General features: G+C 34.6%; 6 protein-coding genes and 1 pseudogene across 7 annotated transcripts, besides 2 other annotated features; 4 read left to right on the top strand and 3 right to left on the bottom strand.

The window, feature by feature from the left end:
- Positions 1–7,972: part of a mobile genetic element that runs on past the window's edge.
- Positions 230–2,796, bottom strand: TVAGG3_0807430 (annotated as a pseudogene). The gene has a single exon. A coding segment is annotated over exon 1 (2,567 nt).
- Positions 2,814–3,578, top strand: TVAGG3_0807420 (uncharacterized protein; the record flags this gene model as incomplete). Its single annotated transcript, XM_051247582.1, has 1 exon — positions 2,814–3,578. One exon carries the CDS (start codon positions 2,814–2,816, stop codon positions 3,576–3,578), a length of 765 nt encoding a protein of 254 aa, XP_051083057.1.
- TVAGG3_0807410 (uncharacterized protein) lies at positions 3,775–4,389 on the bottom strand (the record flags this gene model as incomplete). Its single annotated transcript, XM_051247581.1, has 1 exon — positions 3,775–4,389. One exon carries the CDS (start codon positions 4,387–4,389, stop codon positions 3,775–3,777), a length of 615 nt encoding a protein of 204 aa, XP_051083056.1.
- Positions 4,415–4,816, top strand: TVAGG3_0807400 (uncharacterized protein; the record flags this gene model as incomplete). The annotated part of the gene is made up of 1 exon (XM_051247580.1): positions 4,415–4,816. The coding sequence occupies one exon, from the start codon at positions 4,415–4,417 to the stop codon at positions 4,814–4,816; it is 402 nt and encodes a 133-aa protein (XP_051083055.1).
- TVAGG3_0807390 (protein of unknown function, DUF4106 family) lies at positions 4,813–5,667 on the bottom strand (the record flags this gene model as incomplete). The annotated part of the gene is made up of 1 exon (XM_051247579.1): positions 4,813–5,667. The coding sequence occupies one exon, from the start codon at positions 5,665–5,667 to the stop codon at positions 4,813–4,815; it is 855 nt and encodes a 284-aa protein (XP_051083054.1).
- Positions 7,973–10,999: 3,027 nt separating the features above from the next.
- On the top strand, positions 11,000–12,217 carry TVAGG3_0807370 (uncharacterized protein; the record flags this gene model as incomplete). Its single annotated transcript, XM_001300559.1, has 1 exon — positions 11,725–12,180. One exon carries the CDS (start codon positions 11,725–11,727, stop codon positions 12,178–12,180), a length of 456 nt encoding a protein of 151 aa, XP_001300560.1.
- Positions 12,218–12,651: 434 nt separating this feature from the next.
- TVAGG3_0807360 (nuclear-transcribed mRNA catabolic process, deadenylation-dependent decay) lies at positions 12,652–17,628 on the top strand (the record flags this gene model as incomplete). The annotated part of the gene is made up of 1 exon (XM_001300558.1): positions 12,652–17,628. One exon carries the CDS (start codon positions 12,652–12,654, stop codon positions 17,626–17,628), a length of 4,977 nt encoding a protein of 1,658 aa, XP_001300559.1.
- A 53-nt stretch (positions 17,629–17,681) lies between these two features.
- Positions 17,682–18,388: part of a mobile genetic element that runs on past the window's edge.

Raw genomic sequence — 18,388 nt, 5'->3', positions numbered from 1 at the left:
CATGATCTTCGATATTCCTGCAACTCTTATCTAAAATTGTTAGAGTATCTTTTACGCTTGTACTCGGATTCTCTAAAGTGCACTTGAACCCAAATCATAGTTCAATATTATGTCGTCTGCTCTAACAGTAGTGAAGGATTTATGTGTATGATTTTTTGTCGGCTTTACTGTCTAACATTGCGGGTAGTTCATGTGCTTCAAAGTTTCTGGCATGATCTTCGATATTCCTGCAACTCTTATCTAAATTGTTAAGAGTATCTTTTACGCTTACTCGGATTCTCTAAAGGTGCACTTGAACTCATAGTTCAATATTATGTCGTCTGCTCTAACAGTAGTGAAGGATTTATGTGTATGATTTTTGTCGGCTTTACTGTCTAACATTGCGGGTAGTTCATGTGCTTCAAAGTTTCTGGCATGATCTTCGATATTCCTGCAACTCTTATCTAAATTGTTAAGAGTATCTTTTACGCTTGTACTCGGATTCTCTAAAGGTGCACTTGAACCCAAATCATAGTTCAATATTATGTCGTCTGCTCTAACAGTAGTGAAGGATTTATGTGTATGATTTTTGTCGGCTTTACTGTCTAACATTGCGGGTAGTTCATGTGCTTCAAAGTTTCTGGCATGATCTTCGATATTCCTGCAACTCTTATCTAAATTGTTAAGAGTATCTTTTACGCTTGTACTCGGATTCTCTAAAGGTGCACTTGAACCCAAATCATAGTTCAATATTATGTCGTCTGCTCTAACAGTAGTGAAGGATTTATGTGTATGATTTTTGTCGGCTTTACTGTCTAATGTAGCTTGAAGTTCATTTATATCGGAGATGTTGTGTTTATGAGATTTCAAAACTTTGTTCATTGCTTCGAGTTCAACTTTGTCAGCTTTACTTTTAATAGCATCTTCAACGGTTATTTTTGTCTTAACTCTCAATGTAAATCTTGGTTCAACTAATACACCGTTAACAGAGAAAGTAGAGGCATAAATTTCATCGTTATAACTAAATGCTTCTGGTGCTTTACCCGTGTCATACTGTACAGTACAGCTTATGTCATAACCTTTAGCACGAATGTATTTATATCTTCTTTCATTAACATCTTCCGTCTTCACTTCATCACTTCGTGTTAAATATCCATGGTAGTCCGTTATAATCTGTTCGTCTGAAGTTATATAATGAACGTGGTTTTTATCTGCTTTTTCGGCTAATTTCTCTTCTATCTCATTTATTTCAAGTTCATGCCTACCACCACCTCCTTCAGAAGTATTTTTCTTCAGCTCTTGAAGAACGTCCACTTCACCATCTTTGGTGTCAATAATGAGACTTTGTGTTAAAACCTTTCCTGTCTTAATGGATGTTTGTAAAACTTCTTCTTCACCGTGTTCGGGGTCATGGTCGTCATCATATCTTGTGAAATCAGAGATGTTGTCATACATTAAGCATATCTGTCTCAAAAGTTCTGCTATTTGAAACTGGAACGAAAGATATACAGAACTTTCATCATCTCCTAAAGTCAAGTCTGCTTTCTTAAGTATTTCTTGAATGTATGCAATGAGAACAGAGTACCTTGGAAAATATTCGAACAATATTTCATTAGCTGTTGGTTTTGGTGGTTCTTCTGGAGTTTCTGTTGTTTCAGTTCCTTCTGTAGGTTCTGTTGGAGTTTCTGCATCTCTTGACTTCAATGCTCTTGCTCTCAAAGACCTAAATGTTAGAGCACCAGGTTTTACAAAGGACTTTATAAATGCTTTAATAGTTCCTGGTAAGTTATTGTTAGCATTAAGTAAGTTCCTTATGCTTCCATCATGTACGTCCATAGCACTATGTAAAAAATCTATACTTTTCTTGTAGTCAGCAATAGACTGACTGTGATTTTTTAAAGATTTGTCAATACCTTTAAGCCAATCTTCATGCATGTCTGATACTGAGCCAAGAATATCATTTGCTTCCTTTAGTGTATTTTGTGCTTCTCGTAAAGTATCCAATCCCGTACGTGCATTGTTTGCTATACGTCTTACAGTATCTATTTGACTCCTTGTTTCTTGCATCCAACCAGATAAAGTTTTAATAGTATCCGAACCATTTGAAATGAAGTTCAAAGCATTTTTAACGTCATTTAAAACTTCTTCACCAAGTACTGCCCATATCTTTCCGATTTGGTATTGAAGAACTCCATATGAAGCAGCTGTTAAACCAGTATTTATAAGGTTCCATATCCATGATTTAGCAGTTTTTCCATCCTTTCCATCTACACCATCCAAACCGTTCTCGCCTTGAGGTCCTTGTATTCCTTGTATTCCTTGTATTCCTTGTATTCCTTGTGGTCCTTGTGGTCCTTGTGGTCCTTGAGGTCCTTGAGGTCCGGTGTCACCCTTCTCTCCTTTCAGTTCATCTTTATGTTCGTTATAATATTCTAATGTCATAAGGTGTACATCATTACTGCTACCAGCAACGCCGAGAATTTGTTTCTCATTCATGACTAAATTCTTTAGGCATTTAATGTTGTCGTCAAATCGAAAGCTCTTTAACAATTCAATGAGAACATTTAATACTTTCACTAATGAGGCATCTACTGTAGAATTTATATATTGCACCGTTCCATCATTTATGATAGGAACTTTACTTATTGTAATGAATGGGTCATAAGTGTTAAAAGTATCGAAATCAATGACTTTTTTAGTTTTTCCATCGTCAATGACTAAATCATTGCCTTCAATGGTTAAAGTTGAGTTTTCGTTTACTAGTTCATGTGCTCTTCTTGCTTCATTTGTTTCATACGCATATGCAGCAATAGTCATATTTTAATGAGAATAAAATGTTGTTCTATTTGCAAAGTACAGACCCAAACGAATACGGGACAGTAAAGCTACAAACAAACTTAGGTCTTCAGAATGAAGCGCTTGCATTCAGAATGGTTGACTTCAATACTATCGCAACTTTTGTCATAACAGATGAAACAGATTTCATAGAGATTGAAATAGATGACAAAAGAAGTTTTATAACATTTCCTAACAGAGCAGAGTATAGAATAGATAAAATTGCTGGAGTCATAGATACTCTCATAAATGAAGAAACTATTGACAACATAGATGTCGAACTCTCTTCTGAGGGAACATTGAAGTTCAGTAGCAAGAAAGAGTTCAAGATAACACGAATGAGTCATAGAGTTCAACTTCTTTTAGGAGCATACCATATGACATTTCCTTTGAAAAGTGTTGACAAAACGATTGAGATGAAATCTGTTCCATACGTATGTTATGGCAATTGTTTGTATGTTGAGTCAAAAATAGCTAATGTCACAGGTATTTCAGGAGTTAATAGTAAAGGTTCAGTAGAATATAAGTCTTTCTGTTATGCAGTAAATTCAATGTTCATTCCAAACGTTCCTGTCATAGCAACTCATTTAGGTAAATGGGTTCGCATTAGTCCACATAATTTGAAAGACATGCAATTCAGACTTGTTGACTTTCAAGGAGAGCCTGTAGAACTGAAGGCACCAGTGCGAATGACTGTTGAAGTTGACTTTTTAGAAAATATTAAATGCAACAGCTTACAAGAGAACTCAGAGCTAAAAATATAAAGTATGAATGTTATGTATTAGGTCATGAACTTTGGTTGTTGCTGTTTGATGAAACAAATGAGTTAGTTATGTCAGTCAAGAGAACAGAAAAATATTGTGTTAGTGAAAACTGCACCAAGTCAATAAGATTAGGTCTACATTATGAAGATGAGTTCGATACTGTTGAAGAAGTTTTGGATAGATACTATAAGTTGCTTTAATTTACTAAAACATATTTCAAACAAAGTTTATATTCTGTTGAAAGTTTTGTATATTCGTTCGAATATTTATACTTAAACTCAACTCCTGTAGTTCCTGGTGTTTCAATGATGCGGATGTTACCTATTTTCATGAATAGTGGAGTTTGACCACAGCATTCGATTTCAGGGTCGAGATAGTCAATGACACATTGTTTCCCTGTTATTCGTGAGATAACATTTTCAAGGTCCTCCTTTGTTAGAATTATTTGGTTCTTGCTTATAAGATTTGTCAAAAGCTTCTTATCGTCTTTGAGTAAAATTGTTTGGTATAACTGAAGAAGGTAATGGTCTACGTTATCTGAAGGATTTGTTTGAACATTTGTGTAAGGGTTGTCGTTGGCTTCTCTTGAAAGAATTTGGTCCAGTGGTGGATACTCTAACTTAACATCTGATGTAGCGTTAGCGTTTGAAGCTGTGTTTAAATTCACGGATTTCAGCTCTGGTTCTGGTTCTTTCAAACACTCTGAACTATAGTTCTTTATGACAATATTGTTTGTCGTTCGTGAGTCAACATTTGATGTTGGTTCAATTGGAACATTAACGGCACCAGCTAAGATGGATTTGCTTCTCATTTCATATAGAATAAAAACCTTTTATATGTATGAAATGAACAATATACTCGACAAGGGTTTGAATGTAAAGCTAACGAATGAAAATATTGTTGAATTCACTGAGACAGGAGCTGTGTATAAAGATGTAGAACTACTGAACAAAAGAGCTAAGGGAAGAAGCAGGAACATGAACAAAGGGTGGAAGCCTATAAAAATTTATGTCAATGATGGCTCAGGAGGTTCAAACATAAAGTATGCAGAAAGTTATAGAGTTTATGCTCTCAAAGGTGAAAAGCCTTCATTTAAGAACAGCTATTCTAACGCATATCCTCAAAAGCTAACGGATGGAGAAGTGGATGATATGAATGACAGCAAAAATATTAACAGAAATGGCGACAGAGATGCATGGAATTTGTTTACCATCAGTCAATTGAAGGTTAAACTTTAAAACAATGTTGGTCGTTCCCATGGAATATTTTTGACTTTAATGGTATTAGTCATGATATGAATCTCAAGGTATGAACGAGGAGAGATGAGAGACTTATATGCTTCCCAAATTTCTTCAAAAGGTAATGTTATACCTGACTGTTTCCAAATGAGTTCAATATCATAGCGTGAGAAACCTTGAAAGATAACGAAGTCAGTTATGAGACGTTTTATGTTTAAAGCAAGGAAACGCCATGTTTGCATAAGTATTGCTACAGTTAAATGGTAATGTCTGACTTTAGTTATGATGTTAGCTAATGGTGAGTCAGGCTTTGACACTAAACCTTTTCCGGCGAAGTCGTCACAAACGAGCAGAGTATTTGATGGATATTTTTTGAAGGGGTATTTTGAAAGTTTTGATAGAATGTAGTTTGTCAGTCGTTTCATATCGTAAACTCCTGAGTACTGACGTAAGTGGTGTTTGTCAATAATTCTTTCCATCTCTTCTGAAGTCTTTTGCATTCCTGACTGTATGAACTCAACGATGGCATAATATTTCCTCTTACGTCGAATGTAACGTTGAAGAAATTCAATGAGTTCACTGTCTGGAACTTTAACGACAGAGGCTTGAACTTTTGACATAAATGTTTTCGCTGTTGAATCCATAGAGTCTGAAGTTGCTGATATAATGATTTGGTCATAGTAAGAGTCATTTCCTAAACGTTCTGTTATGAGTATATGACGAATTAAATTAAATGTCTTACCTGAACCCATCTTTCCACAATAGAAATACACGCCATTTGAACAGAATTCATAGTCCTTACTGAAAGGAAGAATGAGAGAAGAGTTAAGTTTGTCTGTAGTTTCATTCATGTCTTCATCTACGTCATGTATTAAATGCTTCATTTTATCTCCATTAAAAATGCAAGTCAGAAATATTCAGAACATAGCACCGAGTCTAATTGACAAGAGTATAAAGATATACTATGAACATGTTATGATGAAACCAACCAAAATTCAAGAAAGTCAGTATACTTATGAATATCCAAGACACTGGGTAGAGTATGTAGGAGGTGAGAAAGCTATTGAAATCAGACAGGTTCGAAGTATTCCAGCAGGAAGAACAATATATTGAAGAACTTTAATGTTTTGAGTATAATGATGAAACAAAGAAGCAAGATAGTTTTCCTGTTGCTGTGTATGTGAACTTAGATACAGGAGATGACATGAAAGTTTTTAATACAAAGCTTCAAACGGTAGTGAGAGAACAACTGACTGCGGAAGGACATCCATTACCTTCAGAAGTTAGCATAGCATATAATTTTGAAACAAACTCAATAGATTTTAAAGTCATCTCTGCAAAGAAGTCAGGATTTACATTTAATGAAGCAGATGTATATTCGAATGAAAACTTCAAAGCTATTGCATGGTTAGATAATGACGATTGCTTTAAGAAAATATTTAAATACAGTGACTCAACGATGTCAATAGATGACCTTCGTGGAATGTTACCATCGACGTTTACAGTAGAAGGTTCAGCAGGATTGCTTACAAGTTTTTCAATTGGTGGTATTTGGTCTCGTGAGAACATTGTTATAAAATCCAGTATAAGTGAATTTGCTGAAGAATCTATATTATGTCTTTCAAACTACATGTATTCGCCGCCGAAGCATTATAGTATAACAAACTTTGTCAGTAAGTTTAACATAAGACTTGTCGAACCTTCTTCAATGAAAGATGTTGTGCTACCTAAAGATGGAAAGGATGGACTCATTATTGAAATGATTTTAATAGCATATTAAATGAGTTTGTTTTTGAAGGTCATTCATGATGAAATAACTGTTGTTGAAGATGTTAGCAATTGTTCAGATATTTTGAAGCGTATAGATGATATAAGAAAGAAGTTTATGAATGAGAACGTTTATGTTTCATTGACTTTCTCCAGTAACGAGAACTTTTATGAGATAATATTGAAGAGAGATGATTTTAATATGGTGTAAATGGTAGCTTGGGCAGCTTTAGGCGCAATGGGAACAAAAGCATTAGCATTTGGAGCAAAAGCACTTGGAGCTTATGACGCAGTAAATAAAATGAGTGGAGGAAGGGTTTCGAAGACATTAGATGCAAATAAAGGAAAGATTGGAGGCTGGGTTGCAAAGAAGTTAAGATTAAATAAAATAGGGCTCATAAATAAAGCATCCAATTTGGTTGCGACTGAGTCAGAAAATGCTTTAGGAAAGGACGATGAGTTTGCAAAACACGCAAAAGACTTTAATGACCAGATGAAAGGTGAAACAATGCATTTAAATAGATTCGATGGAACTAAAGAAAATGTTTCTTCTCCACTAGTAGTTCTTCCGTATGGTCCCTATGGAATGTATGGAAACCCTTATGAACGACCATTTGACCCATTGACTGGTGGAAGTAACTGGTATCATTATGGACGAAGAAGAAAGACAGTCAAGCTGGAGACAGACGTAAAGAAAGCAACTAAAAAGAAACCAAGGAAGAGAGTTATAAAGCAATGAATTCAACAGGGTGAAAAAACAGATGAGATCTCACCACTTCACCTAAATTTATTTTTGTGCTATGTTTTCATACGTGTGAGGGTGGTGATATCATTAATTTTTAAGTTTATTTTTTATTTTTACTGAAAATTTTTATTTGGATGTAAATGACGAAAACTATTGAGATAACAAACTACAACGGTCATGAGTTCAAGAATTTGTTCTTCGTTCCTCGTGAAAATACATTCTATCAGATACGAGGGAGAAAGGGTAAAGTTAGTTTGAGCGTTTATGACTACAAGCATAATGGAAAGTTTATACAAGCATACGATACAAACGGTAAACGTGTTTCATTAGCTTTGTCAAAACTTACTAACATTTATTTTGACAGTGATTTTGACCTATATGAAGAAGAAAGTGAGTCAGAAGAATATGAACTGTTGTGTGAAGCACAGCAATGGGAGGAGTTGCAATACTTTTGTAAGTGAGAACGTTTATTTTTTACATTAGTGAGGTGAAGTGGTTGGCGGCTTTGTAAATATTTAAGGTTAAGTTAGTGTTATCGTTTTGTGTTGTAAAATATACGTTAACGGTTTTGTAAAGTGTCAAATTCACATATAATGGGTAAGGAGGCGCGCAGTGCCTCCGTACCCATGATATGTTTACTAACTGAGAATCATCTGTGCACATTTGTTTAATTCCTTGATCAATACCTGCTGCACCAAGAGGAATGTGAAGCGAAACCGAATAGAAGCTTTCATCAGGAGTCTCAGTTTGATATTGGAATGTAACGGCAATATCTGGTTTGTTTGCTGATTCCGTAACATCATGTACAATCTTTTGAAATGTGTCATCGGCATCTTGCTGCTGGAAGTATTGCTTGCCGAGTGTTGTGATGAATTGTGAGCATGAAATTGTGTATTCCTTGTGGCGGTAGTGCAACATCTGATCATAAATTTCGGCAAGTGCTTTCACTGGCGTATATTCGACATCTCCCAAATGCTCCATTACATCTTTTCTGAAAGTATTTACGTAGAACAAAACTTGCAAAACGGCATTGACATGGCAGGTAGCTCCCTCATTATGTAATCCTGGAATTGACATTTTTGTTTCGATGTTGTAGATTGCATTTTGTGTTCTTTTAACAAGTATCTTATCAATCTTTTCATATCCAGCTAGTGGAGATGGAATCTTCATTGGAGTTTCTGGAGTTTGGAGATAAAGATCTTTTGGAACACATCTTGGCTTTGGCATTGGGCTTCCTGAACCATTTGGTTCTGGTGTTGCTGCAGCTTCTTTTTCATCTTTTGGAGTGCAAGGAAAATCGCAGTTATCCTTCTCACTGAGAGGTGTGGAATCGATGTGATAGTTATCTAAAGCAAACAATCCTTGAACAATAAGTGGAAGATTGCCTTTTTCACCACGATATCCTATTGCCAAGACACTCCAATTACTTTTATCGCGTGCAAAGCGGCGTTCGACAATTTGGCGATCATGTGCAATCGCATTATTGCGTTTTGTAACTTCTTCGTCATCACCTCTTTGCATAATGACGGCTGTTGGATGGTATTTCTGAATACCGATGTAACCTCTATCTGCAAGAAGTCCTAATGCAACAGATTCAACTCCACGTTGGACATGTAAAAAATCTGAAGCTCCTGATAAATCAAATACTTTCTTATCGTGAACTGAAGCTAAAAAACTTGTATTCATGTGAATTACCTGTCCTAAAGGATTAACAAGAACTTGAACCTTCATACCATTGCAATGGTTTTTAGCATCCCATGAACTTTTACGCTCAGCAAGATCAAGAGGAACGGTAAAAGGAATAGTAGAGCTATCAACTGCAGCAACACATGTTGGAAAGTTATCGAACTCCTTGTCACAGGGAGAATATTGTTTTGGAATGAATTCAGCAATGAAAATTGGGAACATCCTGTTTGTTGTTTTGTTAATGATTTTGCTGAGGTAACTCTGTTTCAAACTAACAATTCCTGACATTTTTGCAATGGAAGATAAGTGCAATAGTAAGTTAATGTTAGGAATAACGCATCTAATGGATCACAACCGTTTTTCCGACCGCGTCTGGATGACAACTCATGCTCGCGAACAACATCAACTAAATACAAGAGTTGATCCAAAGAAAAGTTACAAAGGTCTTTGACATTTAAGATTGGGTGTGCCTCAAGGAATTTTTGTAAGCTAAACTTTCTGACAACTTTAAATTCTTCGGCATTAGCTGGTGCTTGATTTTTATCTTCACTTGCGGGCTCTGATTCATCAAGATAAGCTAAGTGCATTTGCATTCTCACGATTTCCTTGGATCGGGTTTTGGACTTCTGGATATCATCCAAGAACTCGGAATCATCCTTGTACTCCATTAATGAAAGTGATATGAACATTTCTTCTAAGAGTTTTCATTCAACTCATGTTTTTAAGAAGTTAGTGAATTAATTTTCATATCTCAGAAATTCGAAAAATAGTTGTTTAACACAAAAATTGATCAAATGCTTCTCTAATTATCTAAATAGCTAAAATTGTAAATTCAAGATATTTGACACGAGAGAGGGTCAAAGTTGCTATTTGTCACTTTTCCACAAGAATATAATGGGGAAAAAGTTATCATATAGTTGATCTCATTCACTGAGGTGAGAGATGCATGTAGTGTAATGGGATAAACAGTGTGATTGCTGCTCTAAGTCCTAGGTTCGAGACACATTGGCTTCATTTTTCTCTTTTTTATTGACGTAAACTATTCAATTTTTGTGTTCTCCATTCAAATTTCAGAATTTTTTTTGCAGATTTCACGCTACATTCGAAGTTACCTTTTGTAACAACCACTACTGCCTACGAAAGACGAAAGTGTGTCACGATTTCACCCGGAAATCCGACGGTTGTTTAAGAGTAAGCACTTTTGGCACCTACTCTATTTGACACAAATTCAATTTTGACGGTTTGAAAAAGTGCGTTTATTCTTCCGTTTATTTCTAAAAGCATAGCATTTTTATTAAATATGATTCTAATAATATTTTTGGATTAAACAGATATCTGTGGTCAATTCTATTGATTTTTTTTTCCACTCGGAATACATTTTTAAGATATGTAATTTGATCCCACTACTATCAAATGATTAATGCATATAAAAAAAGCAATTACATTTAAAAAAACGAACTATTGAAAAATTGACAGTTGACGGTATAGTTTCAATTTTTTGAATTGATATCGACTATTTTAAAAATGAAACTCTTTTGGAGTTTTTTATGCATCAAAAGGTATTAGTACACACACATATATAAGATCTAGTAATTCGGTTAAGCATTGAAGGTAATTCAAAGGTTTAGATTTTGATATTTGTTTTGTTTGAATACTCTACATGTATATTTAGACTTCATACAAAGTTCCAAAGGTCTATAAACATAGAAAAAATTTAGGATATGGTAATAAATTTGGTTCGTAAAATTGAAAGGAAAATTTTATCTATTCATATATTTAGAACCATCATGTTAAATATATCTATTAATGACTAATATTGCCAAAGGAGAAGGGAAAATTTTATAAAATTTTATCATATTAAGGTATAAAACTATTATTTCCTATATATTTATGAATCAAATAGTAAGATAATCACTCTTTGTTAGACTAAATTAAATGAAAAAAGTCTAAATTGTATGATCGTCTAAACTCAGTATAACCTATACCAAAGCTTATTAATGGCTTATGCAAATATACAGCTGATGTTAGCTTAGTTTTTGACCAAAATACAAAAAAAAATTATGAGTACAATATGATCAAATTTTTATAAAAGCAGCCGAAAACAGCATTCAATTGGAATGGTATTATCAATGATAATCATTCAAGACACTTTTATCAAAAAATTTACATAAATCTTTTTCAAAACAGAGTATTTTTGCAAAAATTTCATCGAAAAGATAGCTTTGTCTAATAAAAATGATATGGTACGGAAAATCTATTGAAAATAATCTGAGGAATTTGAAATTCATTAAAAAGTCTTGAAAAAAGTGAATGCATTCATGAATGTCCCATATCCATTTTATCCTAGTTGTTTCATAATTCCATATTGCCGATTCCTATTCTAGTTTTTGGTGCTTTTCTATGATAACCAAATTGATTTGGTTATCATAGAAAAGAGACCATTATAATGCTTAAAATTAATTATGTTTAGGGCCGGTTTATTGGGATAAGGAAGTTTATAATACGTGAACACTTGTTTCCTCATCGAAAAGTCATAACGCATAAAGTCGATGTTTCCTTAGTACAAAAAGTGACATATGACGCTTAACTCTTTATTCCAGATAATGACCATATTTATGGGATTAAAAAGTTTAGGAAGCTTCTCCCCATTCAATTGAGCAATGATGTCTTTTGATTTCAATAAAACTGTACGTTAAGCCCTCCAAAATCAATGACTTCTACGAAGAAAACTAAGCAATCATCCATCATGAGCTTTTTCGGTAGCACAACACCTAAAGGGAAGCCAACTGATGAAATTAAAAAGAATCAAAAAGAAGAAAAAGATGATGATAAATTTATTCAAACAGAAGCATCGTCTCCGATTCCTCAAAGAAATGAGGAAGATGGTGATATGACTATCCAAAGTACTAGCAATACAATTAAACCTGAAAATAATTCAATTGAACAAAATTTGAACACAACTAATGACAATACTCAAGATCAGAAAGCCAAAGATCTCGAAAAGATCATTCTTAGTCATCAGAAAATAGAATTGAAAGAGAAAAATATTGTTCGTAGTGTTGTTAACGTTAAAGACTATGAGCGAAAGATCCTGTATCTTTCCACTAAATACTATGACACTGATGACGATGATGAAATTACTGATATGGAAGATTATATTTTTTAAATATTGTTATTTTTATATTATAAACGTTAAATTTGCCTATTTAGAAACTTGTATAACCCATTTTGCTATAACCATTTTAAATTTTAGTGAATCAATTTTCTTCAAATTTTGCAAGAATCAATATTTTTACAATTCAACATTCTAATACAATATGTTTCTAGGATGACATTAATTTTCTCAAAATATATGGAATGAAGTTGCAGAAGAATTTGATTTCAAAATTCAACGTTTTTATTCTCTATGAATTACTATCATAATCATAGTTCCAAGAATAGTGTAATGATTTCTTCTTATTGATTGAGATATTATCCATTATCTAATGAACTGAATGATTTTATTACAAGATTTGACTAACATATATACGGGAAAATATCTTACCAATACTATAACAAAGATATATTTTTATTCTCCATGATTTTTAGACTTCTCTTCCATCAATTATGGCGCAAAATTTTTTTTTGGTTTGATTCGATGAGATCTGGCTCAAACTCATCGAATTCATCGATTTTTCTTCCGCAGCTTTCATTAGGGGATATATACCTCAAATTAATCACCATCTGTCCAGAAGATTCTCCACATCTTCCGCATATTATTCAATTTATTACTTCGGATTCCTATCTTAATAACTTTTCTTCCTATCAATTTGCCTCAGAGATGGCTAAAATGCTCGAAAGGTATCCAGAACGCCGTGAAATTACATTAAGAATTTTCGAAAAATTAGTTGATTTTCCTGTTATACACAGAATTGTCAATTTAGTCACTAAAATTGATCCTCTCTTCTTCAGCGATATCAACGAAAATGTTCAACCCAAAATTGCAAATATATTCTCGTTTAGCCATGTTGAAAATGTTGCAAAATTAGCACAACAATACACATTTTCTCAGAACAAGATTATAAAATTCTCTCATGAAGGCTCTTTTGTTTCAATATCCGATGTTTTTAACGAAGCATCCGCTGAAGTTCTCGATAATTATTCATCAAGATCTTTACAATGCATTGAACAATTCCAGCCCTTCACAGAGAACGACATTTCTGATTTCGTCATCAACTTAGTATCAAACAAATCTCCAATTTCGAAAAACATCGCTAATAGTGATAGAAATACTCAACTTGGTTTATTAAGACCATTCAAAAATTCGAAAATTACATTAGAGCAACTAATTAAGTCCTTTGATTCAAGATCGGTGATAATTTCAACAATGAATTCATTCAATGTCTTTATTTCAGCGATAAAGGAAGTTACTGGATCTCGATCTGTCCCAATAGCCCCATTTTTAGGCCAATGGGATCATCCAAAGACACAATTGAACTTTTTACAGCATATTATTAATTCATCACCGATGGTTGTTCAAATTCCGAAGCTTCAACCTACAAAAATAAATCCCATACTTATCGGAGATTTCAAAGGCGACCACTGGCGCTATCCAGACTTCATTGTTGCATTGGCCACTTTATATAATGAGCTTCCAGGCGAAATTAATGCCTTACTTGCACAGCTTTCCCCATCAAACTCCACGGCATTACTTCTAATTACACTGGCTTCGCTTGGAGAAACGTCATCTTTTGCTGCCCAATTATTAAGCAATTTAATCTCATGTAACACCCAGTACATGGCAGGAATTTCAGCATTATGGGCCATGAACAGCAAATTCCTCATCGATACATGCGCAAAGCTCCATGAAGACAAACCAATTTTATTATCCAGAATTTTTGACATCGCAGATGATCTTTGCGTGTTAAACGAGTTCAAAGAGAAGTCGCCACTCAAGTTCCGCATTGTCCTCGAGATCTTCGACTTCTTCAGACATGGAAATGATTTCAGAATTTTCCTGAAAACACAAAAAACTCCGGAAATAAGTTTGCAAATTTTCGAGAGGCCGACGGACTTTGGATTCATCATTCCCATGTCAATAGAAAGACACATCAAAGGTGATAATAAAGCTTTCTATTCAGCGGATCTCCTTTTCTTCACTTATTTGAACGACATTTTTTCAAATTTGGATGAAAACATAAAATTGAAAGCAATCCCGTCACTTTTCCAAAAATGTTGTGAAAGAACAAAGAAGCTAACACAATACGAGTTCAAGTGGCACCAAAAGGTATCCGCTCCTTCATCACCGCGTCCTCCTAAAGACTTAGATTTGACTTCTTTGGCCATGAAAACCGAAAAAAGAGAAAATGACAAATTTAGAACGATTGTCGCCTCTCTTGTTTCAGATTTTCCATCGGATAAAGTCAGTGCAGAGAAGAACGGAAAGAACTTAGGTACATTACTCGCAAGAAACCTGTTATCGCAATCCGACCAATTATCTGCTCTCAATTTGATAACAAAAGGATTAACTTTGAGAGAAAATTCCAACGGTTTTATTTTTGCGAGGGAAGCTGTTCGGGAAATGGCACCTGGTTTTAAATTATGTCTTCCTTTCGCACGTCTTATTGTTGTCAATCCGCAGATCAAGCGAATAATGCCTGATGTTCATCAACAAGCGATAAATGCATTGAAACCATCAATTTGCGAGTTACAAGAAGAAACAGCAATTCAGCCAACAAAATTCGAATTGCATCCTAAACTTAAGAGATTCAAGTACATAAGGGACAATTCTTTAGATGATCCTGATTCATTGGCATTGACAACAATCAATCAGAAGATTTATAGAATAACATTTGATCAAAATGCAAATGATTCGAATAATTGCATTGAAGCATGTTTGTACAAGGTTTACGTGATATTAATGAATGGTGATAGATATGCTACATGGAAATTAACAAGAATTGCGAAGTATTTATCATCAAAAACACTTCAAAACAATAATCCTTCTTTTGCAAGATATTTTAATTTGTCTGATTTAGTTATTTTCTCTTATGAGAATAATTTACTTTATATGACATTACCTTTCTTGTCTCAATTGTTTGATAATGTGCCAAATTGTTTCTTCCCGCCTTGTCCATGGTCTGTTTCCATTCTCAGCGCGTTGGGAGCGATCTACAGACTTCCTTTCCTCAAGAAAACTCTTTCTTTGACAATTAAAAAGATATTTGACAGTTTCAATTGCGAAATTGCAAATATCGAACCACAAAGATTGAGACCATTAGAACATCTTCCTTCAAAAGATTCTGATTTCCTCTTCCCGCCTTTGAATTTCGAGATCCCTGTTATATCAAGAGAAAAACTATATTCAGGAGATATACATTCCATTGTTTCTGTTGTTTCCAGGTTCTTCAAAGGCGCTGATAACCAAACAACAAGAGAAGTTGCTGCTTTTGTTCATTCAAAAGTGCCAGCAATTGCAAAATCAGCTTACGAAACGAGTTTCAATTTGACGACGAAAGATTTCGCAAGAAGCAAAGACATCAACGCATTAGTGACATTCGCATTGAGTTTAGTCAGAACATTATGTAAGTCTTTGGCTTCTGTTGCTGTCAAATTGGAATTCACGTATTTGGACATGAAATCAACACGTTTCATTGAAAATTTGGTCACTGTTATTTCCCAAAATGTCTCTTCACATCTCTTGAGAACTAACATGGAACCGTTAAAGGCATTGCGAGAAACATGCGACGGACCATTCCTCGATGTACAAGCATTCCCTCCAAGTGTTGTTTCCATTGTTCCTGAGGATTTGTGGCCTCATCAAAGTGAAGCAATTGAAAATGGCCGAGGAATATTCGGTTGTTATGCAGTTCCTTCTTCAATGAAGACTGTTTATTCACACTTGGATTCCATAGTAATGAGTAACCACACAAGCGGAGAAATTCCTTTCGACCCTCAATTCGCAAGAACAATTTATTCTTGTTTCACTCAATCTTCGTCTGGAGAAATAAACGGTTTTAATAACCGTTTCCAACCGCTTCCACATAATCCAAGGTTAGTTATAGGAACAGTGATAACATGCTTCCCACCACAGATGCCAACAGCCGGTGCACAACTTGGTGTTCAAATATTGAATCATCTTTTCGTTTTGATTGGTGGAAACATGAAAGAATTATCTCCAATTGTCGAAGAAATGATTCCAGAACAAATGCCTCATATGTTGATATTTGTTACTTTGATATCAGCCATTTCTCCTAACCTCGTCGAGTACTTCTTAATGAACTACTTCGAGGAGAATGGAGCAGAAGGAATCGACTTAGAACCATTGATTAAATGGCTTCACGAAAAATTGTTCACACAAAGATCAATTGCGCCATTGGAATACGGACGTCTTTTGGCGTTTTTGGCAACAGCAAAGATACCAACGAACGAATATCTTACAGAAATCATTAATGTGTATTTGTCCTGTGCGATTGATGAAGGAAAAGTCACAAGAATATCTCCGGATCCTTCAAATCAAGAAAAAATGATGTTGGACGAATTCTCAAGAATCCACACAATTCGTGACCATCTTTACACATTTTTGAATCGAAATAACGAAGCATTCAAAGGCCAAGGAAAGTGGAATTCTTTGATTAAGACGGCATATCCTAACAGAAGACTTGAATTACTTCAAATATTCTTCGGAGTAATGGGAAGAAATCAATCAGGAGAACTCCAGATTTTGCAGATTTTCTTACGTGATATGTTCGATGCTTTTCAGAATTCTCACATCGACGGATTCTTCTTTTCATCTGTCATTTCCGCTGTTGTTTTGCAGCTCAGGAACAGATCAATCAACTATGCAAAGATGTTCGGCGGATTCCTCAATGATACACCTCCTTTGAAGTATCCTTCTTTCGCTCCTGTTTGGTTGTATTTGTTCCCTCTTGTGATTCCTCCACTTTTGATGGATGAAAATTTACTTCCTCCTTCAAGTTTGTTAGTTGACAGTTTGCTACAGCCTTTGAAGAGATTCCCAGCAGACTGGGCTAACAAGCCACACTTCAGGAAGTACTACAAGGCAATCCTGAGAATGATGATGCTCTTGGTTCACGACAATCCGAATTTTGTTGCAAGTTTCGCTTTCGATTTCGTAAGTGAAGTTCCTCTGAAATTCAGAAGAATTAGAAACATCATTCTTTCTTGCAACGCACCAGATATGATAAACCTTTGCTGCCACAGACAGAACATACCAATCGAACTCACAAATGGATCAACGACGTTCCCTGATTTCATCGCAAAGAAAGAAAATATTTCTCATCTCACGTTTGAGTTAGTTTTCTTTTACGTCTACAACATTTTCCCGTACGAACAAGTTCTTTGGACATACGCAAGAGGTTTCATGCTGGCAGTTGAAGGTGCTGATGAGGCGACAATGGTCTTGGAAGCTTTGTTCGATGGATTGAGATGTAACTCAAAACAAACTGCAGCTTTTGAAGCAACAATTTTGAGGATTTATACTGAAATTGATAAAGTTTACAACCAATTAACTTGCAAAGATATAATATCCGCAATTGTTAGCGCAAGAGCTGATAACTTAACTCCAATACCATATGGAATTCAGTCAATTAAAGCTAAGCTTGCTGATGAATAAAAAATAAAAAAATAAGAGAAAAAAAGCCAAAAAAGGTACAATTATTATAACAAAAAAAAAAAAAAAAAAAAAAAAAAAAAAAAGGTAGTGGGGCTTCCAGGCACTTCGTGCCCTCTAGCCCTGTTGATGTTTAGTATAAATGAAGTTTTTATTCGGAAAACCTTCTTCTGGGTCGAAAACATTATATAATGTGTCACTTTTCACAAATTATATATGTTTTCATGTTTTGTCAAGACTTCTTCGTAAATGTTTTGTCAAGACTTCTTCGTAAATGTTTTGTCAAGACTTCTTCGTAAATGTTTTGTCAAGACTTCTTCGTAAATGTTTTGTCATGATTTCATCGTATATGTTTTTGTCATGATTTCATCGTAAATGTTTTGTCAAGACTTCTTCGTAAATGTTTTGTCAAGACTTCTTCGTAAATGTTTTGTCAAGACTTCTTCGTAAATGTTTTGTCAAGACTTCTTCGTAAATGTTTTGTCAAACATGAACGTAAATGTTTTGTCAAGACTTCTTCGTAAATGTTTTGTCAAACATGAACGTAAATGTTTTGTCAAGACTTCTTCGTAAATGTTTTGTCAAACATGAACGTAAATGTTTTGTCAAGACTTCTTCGTAAAATCAGACAAAAATAATGTTTAGGTGAAGAGGTGAGATTTCACCTGTTTTTTCACCTAATTTTTCACCCTCTTGAATTTTCATGAAATTTACACCAAAAATAATGTTTAGGTGAAGAGGTGAGATTTCACCTGTTTTTTCA

This window comes from Trichomonas vaginalis, chromosome VI, assembly GCF_026262505.1.
Source record: "Trichomonas vaginalis G3 chromosome VI, whole genome shotgun sequence".
Taxonomy (NCBI): Eukaryota; Parabasalia; order Trichomonadida; family Trichomonadidae; genus Trichomonas; species Trichomonas vaginalis.
This window is presented reverse-complemented; position numbering and strand designations above follow the sequence as displayed.